The sequence below is a fragment of the Phascolarctos cinereus genome, unplaced genomic scaffold (assembly GCF_003287225.1).
Source record: "Phascolarctos cinereus isolate Bilbo 61053 unplaced genomic scaffold, phaCin_HiC Scaffold_1;HRSCAF=81, whole genome shotgun sequence".
In the NCBI taxonomy this organism is placed as follows: Eukaryota; Metazoa; Chordata; class Mammalia; order Diprotodontia; family Phascolarctidae; genus Phascolarctos; species Phascolarctos cinereus.
In genome coordinates this window covers 218020073-218034571 of record NW_027555514.1, presented here as the reverse complement: position 1 = coordinate 218034571, position 14499 = coordinate 218020073, and the positions used below count along the sequence as shown (strand labels likewise).

The 14499-nt window shown below is 42.4% G+C and overlaps 1 protein-coding gene across 1 annotated transcript in view; it reads left to right on the top strand.

Annotated features, from left to right (window-relative positions):
* Positions 1-14499, top strand: part of TESPA1 (thymocyte expressed, positive selection associated 1) — a 46193-nt gene that overhangs the window by 30427 nt on the left and 1267 nt on the right. Inside the window, 7 exon segments of the mRNA XM_020979453.2 lie at positions 1530-1566; positions 2136-2234; positions 3432-3640; positions 4469-4651; positions 4654-5049; positions 5052-5440; positions 6014-6110. Of these exon segments, the coding sequence (XP_020835112.2) occupies positions 1530-1566; positions 2136-2234; positions 3432-3640; positions 4469-4651; positions 4654-5049; positions 5052-5440; positions 6014-6110 (1410 nt within the window).

Here is a 14499-nt window from a genome sequence, read left to right as displayed (position 1 = left end):
AAATGTGGGTTCTGGAGAGGGGTTAAGCATTCCTCTACTTTGGATTAATGGAGATTACCACCAACACTGTGAAATTTGAAGGATGCAGAAAAGCCACACACACACACACACACACACACACACACACACACACACACACACACACACATGCACACACACACTTTTTGAAATTCACTATTAGAAATGCATTCTTTTGGATCCCTATATCTGTCTTTAAAAATAAAAAAGAACTTCTCAAAGGAGTGTTATATTAATACAAATCACCTTAAGCTTCTGGGGACTTACTCTTACAACAACAGAACTACAGACAGCCAGACTTGGAAGGTATATTAGGGTTTACTCCTAATATCTTGGTTTTAAAGATGAGGAAACTGAGACCTAGAGAGGCAAAGTGACTTACCAGATACTTTCTTGGAGAGATAGAATAGCTTGGGAACCTTGGGGGGTTAGGAAAGGGATACCAGCCCTGAGAAGATGAGGGGTTGATCAGCTTCCTACTTCACCATTTTCCCTTGGGCTGGCTCTGTTCATCATTATAATCTAAGACAAAGAATATGCCTAAGCTGAGCATTGTCAACAGACAAGACTCTAGAGACTTATCATCTGAGACTAACAAGACTGGCACACAAACCCAAGCCTAAGCATCCCAGAGCAGTCCTGGTCCCATGCTATAGGAGCTGAGATGGAACATCTAGTCTCAGTCCTGAAGACAGTCTGATGTTATGAAGAAAACACTGGGTTAGAATAAAAGACATGAGTTCAACTCCCATCTATCTTGACAAGCCATATAATTGTGAGCATGCCCTACATCTAGTTTCTATTAGCCATATAACTGAAAACAAATCACTAGCCCTTTCTAAGCCTCAGCCTCCTCATCTGTCAAACCTGGATAATAATACTTGTACTAATAATACTTTGTAAAATATTAAATAAATGTGAGCCATAATCATTATTCTCATCATACTTGCCCATGGACACATAGCCAGACTTGAACTCAGCTCATCTACTTCCAAGGGCTCTTGGTGAGACCAGATGGGAACATAGCTGGCCCTAAGGTCAGAGGACATGGATTTGAAGTTCTTCTCTTCCATTTTCTCAGTGTGTGACCTCACACAAATTATTTCATCTCTTGTGGCCTCACTCATCTATAAAATAAGGAGTTTGGTCTGGGTGAACTCTAGGGTCCTTTCAATTGATTTTAACATTCTCAGATTCTAATAATTCCTGCCCCTGGAGAGCTTTACATTGCTCAAGCAACCCCTTCCCTCATAGGCATTCTGGGAAAGTCCCAGTATGAAGACAAATCCACGGACATAGACAAGAACACAGACAGGTATTCTCATTAAACTGATACAGGGATAGAGTAGGGGCTCCAAGGGTCAAGCAATAGGAACATGAAAGGTGGTCCACTTAGAGGTAGAGGAACAGAGGAAAAAGGGCTGGCCACTTAGACTGGGACAAGATGAAAAACTCTGACCACTTTTTTCACTGTTTCTTTGTTTTCTTTTCCTTTCTTCTCCATCCCTCAGCAATTCTGTTAGCATCCAATGGTAAACTTCTTTCCAGGTGAGTGATGAAGGCCATTCCAAGGCAACTGGTGCCCTGCTGGCCAACAAGAAAGGTGGCCTTAGGATACTTCCATCTTCCTTGGAGAACACCCCAAATATACATTGCTCATGTTACCCTGGCCTGTTAACATAGGCCTCCAGCATCCCACCCCCAAAATACTGCCTTTCCAAATACCTTCCTTACCTTTCTCCACGGAACTCATAAATACCATGTGGTCCACCTGGCCATTAGTAACCAGTATGGGAATGAGAGTATCTAGCAGAAGGAATGAGTTTGCTTAGATGGGAATGAGAACATTTAATGGAGGATGAAAGTGACCCATATGGACACTGAGGTAACCAGACAGAGAGAAGAAGGATAGTAAGAGGGAATTGAGATGTTGCCCAGACACGGTATTGGAGGGCCCAGTGGGAGATAAGAATAACCAAAAGGGCATCCAGGTGGTAATTAGATTAACACTTCCACCACCACCATCACCCATCTTGCCGAGAATGGCTTGGGGAGCAGTTATCAGAGATGGTACTTCTTGTGAGAAGGGCTAATGACAGTATTTCTAATCCTTACAGGAGTTTCCTGGAGAAAACCAGGCCAGGGCATCTACTCAACCTTGGCTGCAGTATGGCATCTAGCAACATGACCAGTGGGACCAATAAAACCAGTTCAAGGTAGAAAATGCATGGCAGTTGGGGGAATGAGAGCAAAACCTTCAGGCCACTTTGAGCTTCCCTTCTCCTTTTTTCAGTCTCCTTTTTAAAGCCTATTTCCTGAGGCTCAAATTATCATTCATCAACTGTCAAATAGTAATTAACATCAAATGAATGATCAAAACTCTTTTCCTGCCCTGTACCATTGTGTCTACAGAAGATACTGCCCAACTTTTTGAGTCTAATTTGAAAAATAGACAGTCCTTGAGTGTTAGTCTTGAGAAGGCAGCTCTAAGATTTCAACATTGCAGGACTTCCTTGTGGATAACAGAGCTGACTAGTTAAAGGTACCAGTAAAAACTAAGCAAGTCAAAATAAGTATTTATAGAAACACATTTGATTTTTTTTGGGGGGGCAATTAGAGTTAAGTGACTTGCCTAGGGTCACACGGCTAGTAAGTGTCAAGTGTTTTGTCTGAGGCCAGATTTGAACTCAGGTCCTCCTGACTTCAGGGCCAGTGCATATAGAACTGTTGGACAATCTAATTCCTAATTCCTATCCTCAGGCAATTTGGTGGCAAGGGTAGGCAGAGAGAGAGAAAACATGGGCTAACATTTCTAAGTCATTTAAGATTTAGAAAGTACTTTCTTCATAACAAGCTTGTGAATTAGGTAGTATAACCCCTTTCAATAGTAAGGAAACTAAAACTCTAAGAGGTGAGATATTTGCTCAACTAGGAAGTGTAGGAGCTGAGATGTAAAGGAGATCAGGGTGACATATCAGATTTTGAGTTTGGGGATCTTTTTTCTTTCCTTCCTTCCTCCTTCCCTCCCTCCCTCCCTCCCTTCCTTCCTTCCTTCCTTTCTCCCTCCATTGCTCCCACCCACCCTCCTTCCCTCCTTTCTTTCTTTCTTTCTTTCTTTCTTTCTTTCTTTCTTTCTTTCTTTCTTTCTTTCTTTCTTTTTTCTTTCTCCTTCTTCCTGTCTTCCTTTCATCTTTTCTTCCTTCCTTTCCTTCCTTCCTTCCTTCCTTCCTTCCTTCCTTCCTTCCTTCCTTCCTTCCTTCCTTCCTTCCTTCCTTCCTTCCTTCCTTCCTTCCTTCCTTCCTTCCTTCCTTCCTCTCTCTCTCTCTTTCTCTCTTTCTTTCTTTCTCTACACTCTATGATTGAACTCATTGTTGGAGGCTGTCCTCACTGGCCCCATTTTTCTCTATCCACAGCATCTCAGAGATTCTGGACAAAGTCCGGGAGGATGCAGAGGATGTACTCTTCAGCCTGGGCTTTGCTCAAGACAATCATAGAGCCACAGCTCGGATTCCTGCCCGCTTCTTCACCACCCCCTCCCAGGCAAAGGGCATTGACTTTCAGGTGTTCCTGAAAGCTCAGGTGCAAAGGATAGAGATGGAGGACCCCTGCTTGATGCTGGCCAGTAAGTGTCAATGAAGGTCAGTCTATCCCACTCTCCCCTCAAAACCCCCAGGGCTGAATGGTCTAAGCCTCAGGTGATCTCCTCTTGGTCATACATTCCAGTGTCTCTAATCTGGATTCCTGAATGTCTGATTATGATCTAGAATTTAATTCAAAATCTTATTTTATGGATAAGGGAGTGAAGGGAAGAGGTGATGTGACCTGGCTAAGGCTATACAGGTAATAAGTGGCAGGGATTTGAACCTAGCTCTTCTTACTCTAAATGCTGTGCATTGTTCTGTTATACCATGGCAATCTTTCTGATATAATTTAGGTCCATTTCCTCTGAATCAGGATCAGGGAAGACAGACCAGTGGGTGTAGTCTGGCAGTAGTTACAGCAGTTGGAGGCAGCTGAATAGCATAGTGGATAGAACACTGAGTTTAGCCTCAGAGGGTAGAACTTGGAGCAGCTAACAGAAGTTACAAAGAAGTAAACATCAACTCCAAAAAGAAAATTTTTCTAACAAGCAAAGCTGTTTAAAAGTGTAATGGGCTCCCTCAGAAAAGAATGAGTGCCCCATTACTCGAGATTTCAAGCAGGGGGTTGAACAATTGCTTTGTGGGGTCTTTGTAGAGGAGATTGTTCTTCTGGGGACCCTGACAACTCTGAGATTCTCTGAATCCCCAATCCAGTCAGTAAAGCTGGTCAGGAGACTCTTCCTTTGCTTCTGATCATTCCTGGAAAGTTTCCAAGGGGGTTTCAGAGATTCTGAAAGTCCCCAGGATTCTCCAGAGATTTCCAAGGGGATCCCAGAAATTGCTGATGGTTCATCACCATGTGCCCACAGGTCGGTTTAAGCAGGTGCAAACGTTGGCCACCACAGCTGATGCCTTTTTCTGCCTCTACTCCTATGTGTCCAAGACTCCTGTCCAGAAATTCATGCCATCCCAATTGTTGTGGCCCAGTGCTGCCGATGCACCCCTCATCCGGGTCCTTCCCCCGGAACCCGAGGCCCGATCCCCTGTGGAGCGCTTCGGAGAGCAGTATCCAAGATGTGCCTGTACACATCCCCTCGGGATGGACCTTCTGAACCCTCTGCTTCAGCTAAAAGAAATAGTTTAGATAAAGTGGTTTGGGAGGTGATGGATAGGGTAAGAGAAGATAGACTTGCTCTTCATGTGGGTTCAGGTGGAAAGGCTGCCCCAGACCTCTACTCCGGAGCAGAGGCTCAGTGGGGGATTCCATCACCTCTTCAAACTGAAGAACTTATCTCTAAGCCTTCCTACTGCAAAGATATAAGGAAGACACAACCTGTGGACAATGGGGATCTGGAAGAAGAGAGAGACAATAAATGGCGTAATACCTATATTGCCAGCCAGCCCCCTGCAGTGTCCACTCCACATATTTGGAAGGCATCTACTCCACAGCCCTTCACTGCACAGACACTGAGATGGCAAAGGCACAGACCAGAGCAGATATGGAGTGGAGAACAGAAGCAAAGAAACAGATTACTTGGGATGGAGAAAGAGAACTATGGGTACAGAAAGACAAAGAAGAGACATATTTAAGCAAGGAGCAGGATGCCAACAGTTCTCAGGAGCCTTGCAGGAGCCAGAGGAATCCTGGAAGCACAGGAGGACAAGCAAGAAGGCGGCTATTCCAGAGAAACTATCAAGGTATAAAGGGGAAGAGAGTCAGCCCCTTAGAACAGGCTACCACTGAGGAAGAGTTAAGGAAGAGCTCAGTGGGATCAGCTCAGCCCCACGGCATACCCCAGAGATTCACTGAACAGCGGCAGGACTCCTTGGATTTGGAGGAGGTGAGTGGAGAATTCTGGAAAGAAAGGGATGTGGGTCATTGCCCTAGTGTTGAGGGGTTGAGTTGCTAAGTAAGATGGCAGAAAGGGACCCTAACTATATAAAAGGCAAAAGAGAGTCAGATTGTCCCCTCTGAGAACCCTAACCCTCACGAGCAACCTAGGTAGACCCATGTCCTGCACCCCTTGGGACAGATCTAGTTGGAAGAAATCCATGTTTTGTCCTATAAGAAGTTTCCTGAGACTTTGGACAGATGGTGGAATTTCTAACTTCATTTTTGTCTCTATAGAGAACTATCGGTACTAGGATTCTGCATACAAAAAAGTGCCCAATCTGTTGACTCTAAAGTCAGCCATGCTATATGCACATGGTTTTATATGGACTTCATATTTCAAAAAAAAAAAAAAGGCCATGAGCCTGCATCCCATTATCAGAGTTCCCTGTTCCATGACAAGTAAGCTCAGCCTTTCTGGATGGACTAGATAAGAGCTCTTAGGCTCTGTATGGCATTGTACTCCAGGGCAACCTTACCCACTGCAGCTCCTAATAGGGCTTTTCATGATTTCTGGCAACAGATACTTAGCAACAGTGATGAAGAAGGGAGCAACTGGACCAGTGAACCTGAGTGTCCCCGTTCGCTATCCCTTGGCACCTCTGGATGGAATCCTAGGAGTAAGTATCCCTCAGGAGAAATATTCTGATCCCTGGGATTCCCTAGATTGAGAGAGTCATGGGGACTAAATCCCTTGAAACCTCAGGCTCTCTTGATGAACCAACACTTGGGGAACCATAGGAAACTTCCATCCTTTGGAATCATGCCTTTCATATCCTCTGATACCATCACTCAAGGCTTAGGCCTCTTTCTTGAGACTATAGCCTTGAGGACACCTCTACCTCCTCTCCCATAATTCTTCCATCTTGAACAAGCTCCTCAAGCTGGGTGCCTTTAGAACAATAAAAGCTACCTCATCCCAGGCATGAGAATTGATTGAGACATACATTCCTTATAGATGGCAATAGCAGATATAAGAAGTAGGAATTGAGACCAGCTTTGTCTAGTTTAGAAGCTTGGTGTCCATTCGAGCTACCTTTGATGTGGATGTCTCTGTCTACCTTCAACCTAGTCTCTTCTTTCTATAGTTCCCTATGAAGTCTCTATTCCCTACCCAATTGTCCCCACCTCCTACTCATATCCCAGGAGGAAATGCCTCAGTGTTCCCATTCTGGCTACCAAGGAAGCAATAGTCTGCCTTCCCAATTCCTTCTCCAACTTAGGCAGACAGGTGCTCCCCAAGCCATGCTATACAATCATAGAACCTCTGAGCTGGAAGGGACCTCAGGAGCATTACTTCAATTCAACCCAAGCAATACTGCTATCTAGAGCATACTAACAAGTTGTCATCCAGAATCTATTTGAAGATAACCAATGATGGGGAACTTACTGTGTCCTGAGGCTCACTCTACTTGTAAATCACTCCAGTATAGAAAATCTTTGTTTAAATTAAGCCAAAATTTGCCTCCATACAACTTCTACTTCTGGTCCATGTTCTATTCTCTGAAAATAGATAAGTGAAACATTCCAAGGATTAAAAAATATATATTAACCTCTCTCTGCCTGAGAAGTGAGAGAAGTGGACTAGATGTTTGCTCTCCCTTCCAAATATAAATCTAGTTTCTATGATCATGTCCCCTCTAAGTCTTTTCTTCAAGATAAACATCTTTCAATTCCTTTAACTGATCTTCCTATGCCATGGTTTTGAGACCTTTTGCCAACTTAGCTACCCTTCTTTAAATGTACTCAAATTTGTCACTATTCCTTCTAAGACAAAGGGTCCTGAACTGGGCCAGATATGTTCTGATTACAGCAAAAAAAAAATGTACCTCTCACTCTGAACAGCATACCTCTGTTAATGCATTTTAAGGTGCATTAGCTTTTTGGGGTGCTAGGTCATACTGTTGACTCATGTTGCACTGGGAGTTCACTTAGATGACCCTGGAATTTTAGGAGGTTTTTGCTCTGATTATCACCAAGCCAGGCCAGCCTTCTTTATCTTGTATTCACGGGGTGAGTCTTTTGAACCCAAGTTCAGGATTTAGATTTGTCCATGTGAGAAGTTCATCTTGACTCTCTAAATGACAGATCTCTTTTAGTCCTAGGCTTTAACTCTCAATTCTCTCTTCTTTCACTCACTTTCCTTTACCTCCCACCTCTGAGTTATTTCCATCTTTCTTTTGTCTAGGACCCTGAACCCCTTTAGTCTAACCTCTCCAGTCCCTTGCTTTTACCTGTTACCCATCAATTCTCTCTAGTCATCATTAATAACCAATTGTTCATTTACATAGAGGGTAAAAGTTTGCACAAGAGAAATCCAAACTGATAACTACTATAGAAGATTTTCTACTATGTAACTCACTTTTTACAAATTCCTATACTTTAGGGGGAAGGGTGTGAAAGTAGGGTGTTCTCAGTGGTAGCAGTTAGTCTGAAACAGCAAATTATCCTCACCTTCTTTCTGTGTTGCTTTGGGGTAGAAAGAAAGAAACAAGGAAAGAAATAAGGAAAGAAAAAGAAAGAGAGAAAGAAAGAAAGAAACAAACAAAGAAAGAAAGTAGGAAAGAAGGAAAGAAGGGAGGGAGGGAGGAAGGAAAGAAGAAAGAAAGAAAGATGAAAATAATTTGCTATTTATATATCTATATAAATCACAGGCCCATCCAGGTCTATCTATCTATCTTGAGATAGGTAGATAGATAGACAGACACAAAAAGTAAAGATAATTTGCTGTTTCAGGCTATCTATATTAATATAAATCACCAGCCCATTAAGATCTATCTATTCATATCTATGTAGAGATAAATAGATAGATACATAAATAGATAGATATGGATGGGCCTGTGATTTAATAAGTGTAGGCACATCGTAGAATGGAAGTTCCTTTCATGGAGATCTCTACGATTTTAAGTCACAGAAAATTGTCTAGGGGTGCTGAGAGAATCAATGGCGTGTCCATGGCCACACAGACAGTATGTATCAGACAGGGCTTGAACCTAGATTATCCTCATAGCCAAGACTGGCCTTCTATGCACTACCCCCAGTCTGCCTCTCTGGAATCCTTATAGGATATTTTGGGCAGCTTGTATGTAAATCAACAAAGCACTAGTTGATAATAGTAATTAGAGTTAGGTGCTAAGAGTTGATGCATAGTGGGTAAGTTGGAGTGGAGGGAGCCAGGTGATTCAGATAGGAGGCAGAAAAAAGCAATGGAAGGAAAAGAGAGAGCTGAGGGAGTCTGGTCAAAGCTAAGGACCAAGGAGAAGTATACAATCTGAAGACCCAAGATGGAATTGTCAGATGGACAAATGTGAATACTCAGCTTGAGTCCAAAAAAAAATTCCCCTCCTAAAAGGACATATTTTCAGTCATTCAAATGGGAGGAAGAACACAGAGGAGTACTTGTAGACCGCTAAACAGATATGAATCAATGATTTGTCATACCAACCCCAAAAGTTAAGATGACCTTAAACTGAATTAACAGAGGCCAGACTGAGAGAGGTATATTCTACCCTAGACAGACCTGGAGTTTCATGTCCATTCTGATGTTCCTGTATTTTGAAAGGAGCATTGACAAACTGGAGTATATCAAGATTTTGCCCACAAAGACATCAAATAAGGTATTACTGAGAGACAGCCTGAAATAATAGATAGATGGCCAGCTTTGAAGTCAAGTCTTGCCTCTAATAAATACAGATTGTATGATCCTAAGCAAGTTACACTCTCGGTGTCCTGGGCAATTCTCTAAGACTGCATGTAAGTTATAGAAAAGATCTCCATGGAGGGAGTTTCCCTATTGGGAGTTCCCCCACGTAGAAGGCAGCACAGGTCTGGTTTTAATTTTTTTAGAAAGCATTCTAAAGAGAAATGAAAATAGTTTGGGAATTATTTGGAATGTCTGACATCACTTTAATTCTTCTTTCACATACCTTTACCCACTTCATGGGGTAGTGGAAAGAGGATGCATAAGTGGGGTCAAGGGGTCTATGCTCTAGTCTCTATTCTACTGGGCAATTAAATTCATCTTTATGGGCCTCAGTTTCCTTGTTTGTAAAATGATGTGAGGTAAACTAAGTGACTTCTAAGATTTCTTCTAACTCCTATACTCTATCAATCTCTGATGCTCTATAACAAGGAAAATAACTTTGAATTGACTGGCAGTCATCATATCCCATCTTATCATGTTATATCATATCCCAAAGTGTTCAACTGCTATTTCCCCACAAGGTGTCAGACTTGCAGTAGTAATTGCTAAAATAGCTTTTTCTTGAGCTCCCAGATGCAGGAGCTGTGAGCTGGTCTGATGAGTGACAAAGTCTTTTCTAATACCCTGTGCAGAACTGAGGGTACCAGTCACTTCCAGAGGAAGTGCCCCCCCCATTTGTTTTCCTACCTTTACCCTAGGATATAGAAGGTTAGGAAGAGAAATTGGGAAGGTCGTACCTAAAGAAAGCAAAAGAGTCATGACTTTGGATAACCACAGATGAAGTTAGGCTTCAGTTAGAACATATAGGATTGTAGTTGAAAAGTCTTGAAACAAAATAGTTAAGTTCCAAAAGGAGCAACGAAGGTTCCCACTGGAGATCCTGGAAGAATGGGAAGCAATGTCACCCAATGGATAGGGTACTGGACTTGGATTCAGGAATACATGGGTTTAGATCCCACCTCAAACACTTACTGGCTGTGTGATCCTGAGCAAGTCCCTTGCCTTCTCTGTGCCTCACTTTCCTCATCTGTAGAATGAATCAGTTGGCCTCAATGTCCTCTGAAGTCCCTTCTTGTTCTAGATCTGTGATACTATGTTAATAAAAGATCCCCCTTGGGGGGAGGAGAAGAACTCTACTGAAATCAGAAGACACTAGTTCTAGTGCTGGCTCTACTATTAAGTGCCTTTGCAGGTAGTTTCCCATCTCTGAGTTTCAGTTTCCTTCTCTGTAAAATGGGAGACTTGGGAGGCATGATCTTGAAGGACTCTTCCAACTCAAGCATTCTCCATATGACCCTATGATTCCTCTGGCATAGTCCTACTCTGAGAGAAGGAGAGAGACAGGATGGTAGCTCCAGACCCTTAACCCAGCCCCTATTATACTCCAGGCTTTGGTTGCCTCAAGCCCTCTTTTCCCAGAAGCATGAGTTCTCTTCTGCTCCCTTGATTCCCCTCAACATTCCCAGGCAAGCTAAAGGGACTGTAGGAAGGAAACAGTTCTAAAGACAGCTCTGTACTGCTAGGGATATAGGCCCCATTAAAAATATGCAAAAGTATTATTCATTCTGCCATCAAAGGCAGAGATAAGTAAAGTGGGGTCTCTAATCAATGAAAAACAATCCCACCTCTGCCTCCCCCAGTCTGCAATTATCTCCCCTGGATGCATGATGTCACTGCACAGCTGTGCACATACTTCTAGCTCTGTGACATGTGCATGTGGGAGGAAGAGGTGAGGGGGAGGTCCTGACAACTACTTCCAGGATCATCTCATCTATTCCAGTTGCTCCAAGCTCAGATAACCCATGTCCCTGGACACCTTCTCTTCCTGAAACTAAAGGTCATTCCTTCTCACACCCTCTCCTCTGAGAAGGGCACCTTCCAATCACCTCATTAGTATGGTGCCTGGCTCCTGGGAAATGATGAATAAATGCTTATTGGTTGCCTGCCCTGGAGCTCCTTCACACTTCACACCCCCTCTGCCTGAGGCAATTTCCATTCTCTGGACAGCCCCTGCCTTCAGGAGATCCAGGACAGAGTCAGGCTCTGTATCGTACTGAAGGTCTCAAAACTCCCAAAACTCAAATGGGGAAGAGGCCTCAGAGATCATTTAGTCCTACCTACGTTTAAATATCAATCCCTCTAACAACATCCCAACAAGTGGTCATTCAACCTCCATGAGAAGACTACCAGTAATGAGAAATGCATTATCTGGTGAGTCCATTCCATTTTGGACAGGTATAATTCTTTTATTATTATTATTATTTTTTTTTAAATTTTATGTTCTCCATTCTTTTTTTTTTTTTGGTGAGGCAATCGGGGTTAAGTGACTTGCCCAGGGTCACACAGCTGGTATCATGTGTCTGAGGCTGGATTTGAACTCAGGTCTTCCTGACTCCAGGGCTGGTACTCTATCCACTGCACCACCCGGCTCCCCCAACAGGTATAATTATTGTGAAGCTTTTATTTCAAGAGGAAATTTACCTCTCTGCAGTTTCCACTGATCTCTATCAGTTCTGCCCACCAGGGCCAAGTAAAACAAGTCTAATACTTTGTTATGACAGCCTTTAAGATACTTTGAGGAACCATGTTTGAGACTCATCCAGCCCCTAAAGTCAACTTTTGATGTTCCGTGCTAGGAGAGGAGGAGCAGGGCATGCTAGCCAACCCCCAAGAGAAGAAGATCTAAAAGTATTTCTACAGAGGTCTGAGATATATCATGGCAAATGGTACCAGACTGTTACAATTATTTGGCTGAGTTAAGACTGAAATGCATTTCGAAACACAGACCAAAGATACGCAGGTCTTGGAGAGAACAGGAAAGCCATCCGAAGATGAAGTTTTTGCCCTGCAGGAGCTACAGCTGGAGAATCAAGAGGTAAAAGAGACTGAGCAACTCACTTTCTCTATTTGGAGCTCTGTCTTTTTATCTGTGAAGTTCATAGGGTTGGAGTAGGGGATCTTTAAGGTTCCATCCAACTTGACCTGGTTAGCATTCCCTTGGGACTCCTTGATGGTTGGTCTGTACTCTCCTATATTCCAGTATTTATCATGTATGTGGTCTGTACCATGGCCTATCTGTCTCTATTACATCATGACAAGCTCTCCTCTCTTCAGGTCATGTTGTCCATTGCATGCAAAAGTGATGCTTCTCATCCGACGCCTGACATTGAACTGGGATGAGTTTGTCAGGCTCTATCCATCCTCCATCATGTAACAATACCAATAACAATATCTTATAGTTCACATTAAGAAAAAAAAATCACATTCACATATATTACTCAAATGAGACATTGCATGCAAACTGTTTTACAGACCTTAAAGCTTCTATGTATATTTTAACTATTATAACTATTTTTATTACTCCATTTGACACTTATAACAATCCTGTGAGAGAAGGGTGATTAGTCCCATTTTACAAATGAGAAGACTCAGCTCTGATCTTAGGTTGTATCAAACCAGGCAAAGCCCACCTCTATATTCTGCACCAGGTAGACCACATCTAGAATACACCTTTGGACTAAGGACCAATTACCATATTTTACATCATTATTCCTTCAAATGGTGCAAATTTTAATACATGAAACCACTCCACAGCATTCATTATTTGTACTCATCAGAACCTGGCTGTATGTTGTTCTATTCCAGGTGCCTTATTTTAGGAAAGGCATTATGAAGCTGGAGCATATCTAGAGGACTTCAGCCAGGAAAGGGAAGGGCTCCAAGATCATTCCACATGAGGACAGGTTGAAGGACTTGTGCTTGCTTAGCCTGGAGAAGAAAAGACTTGAGAGTAGGAAGGGTAGGGCACATGATAACTGTCATCTTGTGTCCCAGGGGCTGTCATAGGAAAGCAAGGTTTGTTTTTTCTGCTTTGCCCCAACAGGCAGAACTGGGAGTGATAGAAGGATGCTGCAAAGAGGCAGATTTAGGATTTATGTAGGGAGAACTTCCTCATAATCAGAGCTCTTCAAAAGTGAGCATGCACCCTCAGGTGACGGTAGATTACTTATCACTTGATGTATTGAAGCAAAGGCTGGACAATCATTTTGCAGGAATGTTATAGGGGAAAGATCTCTTTTCAGGTGAGGTTTGGACGAGACATCCCCCATAATTCTGAAATTCTGCCATCTGAGCAAGTGGACTTCGGAAAAACTGGAAAGACTTGTAAGGACTGATGCTGAGTGAAGTGAGCAGAACCAGCAGAACATTGTACACAGTAACAGCCATGTTATATGATGACTAACTTTGATATACTTAGCTCTTCTCAGCAATGTAAAGGTCTAAGATATCTCCGAAAGTCTCATGATGGAAAATGCCATCCAAGTCCAGAGAAAGAACTATGGAGTTTGAATGCAGATCGAAACATACTATTCACTCTTTTCACTCTTTTTTTTTCTTCTGTTGTCTTTTCTTTCCTCTTTCTTGTGTTTCCTCCTACTGGTTCTAATTCTTCTTTACAACATGACTAATATGCAAACATGTTTAATAGGAATGTATATGTAGAGCCTATATCGGATCACAAGCCGTTTTGGGGAAGGATGCGGGAAAGGAGGGAAAGATGAATTTAAAGCTCAAAATCTTATGGAAGTGAATGTTGAAAACTAAAAAATAATTAATTAATTAAAAAACAAGAGAAATTCTGCCGTCCTCTAGAGTTTAAGTGACTCATCCAGCACACAGAGTTAGAAAATAGTGGAGCCAGGATCATTCCATGATCTCAGGGCATTTCCCTGATTTATAAAATGAAGAAATTGGAGAAGGTGATCTTTAAGGTCATTCATAATTCTATGACCTGAACCTTGCTCTTCTAATTCCAGCCCAGTAGTATTTTTCTATGCTATGGAGGCCTGTGGAAGAGCCAAAGGCAGACTGGCCCACATTGGAGTCAAACGCATGATGTTTGTCTCTCTAACCCAGAATCCTAATCCCCTGAGCTAGACAGGATACATGTCTGAGTTTGTGACTTCCTTCTTGGCAGAACCCTCTGGCTGAACATGGTTTGCTTCCTTGTTAAAGGGCTCTCCTACATCCATGTACAGATACTAGTTTTGAGAGAGAAAGGTCACTCTGACTTTTGGGAAATTTCCTATGTGAACAATGAGGCAAGTAAAGAAGGTTGAGTAGAAGAAAAAATAGAAAAAAAAACTTTTTTGAAGTGGGACGTTACTGATGTTTAAGAAGAGCGAAAGCTCTTAAATTGTAAAGTAGCCTAATCAGTGAGATTCAGAGTCTACTCCTGCATGAACTGGAATAATATTAGTAATAATTAGTATGTATTATATAATATTATATCATATCACCTCAGA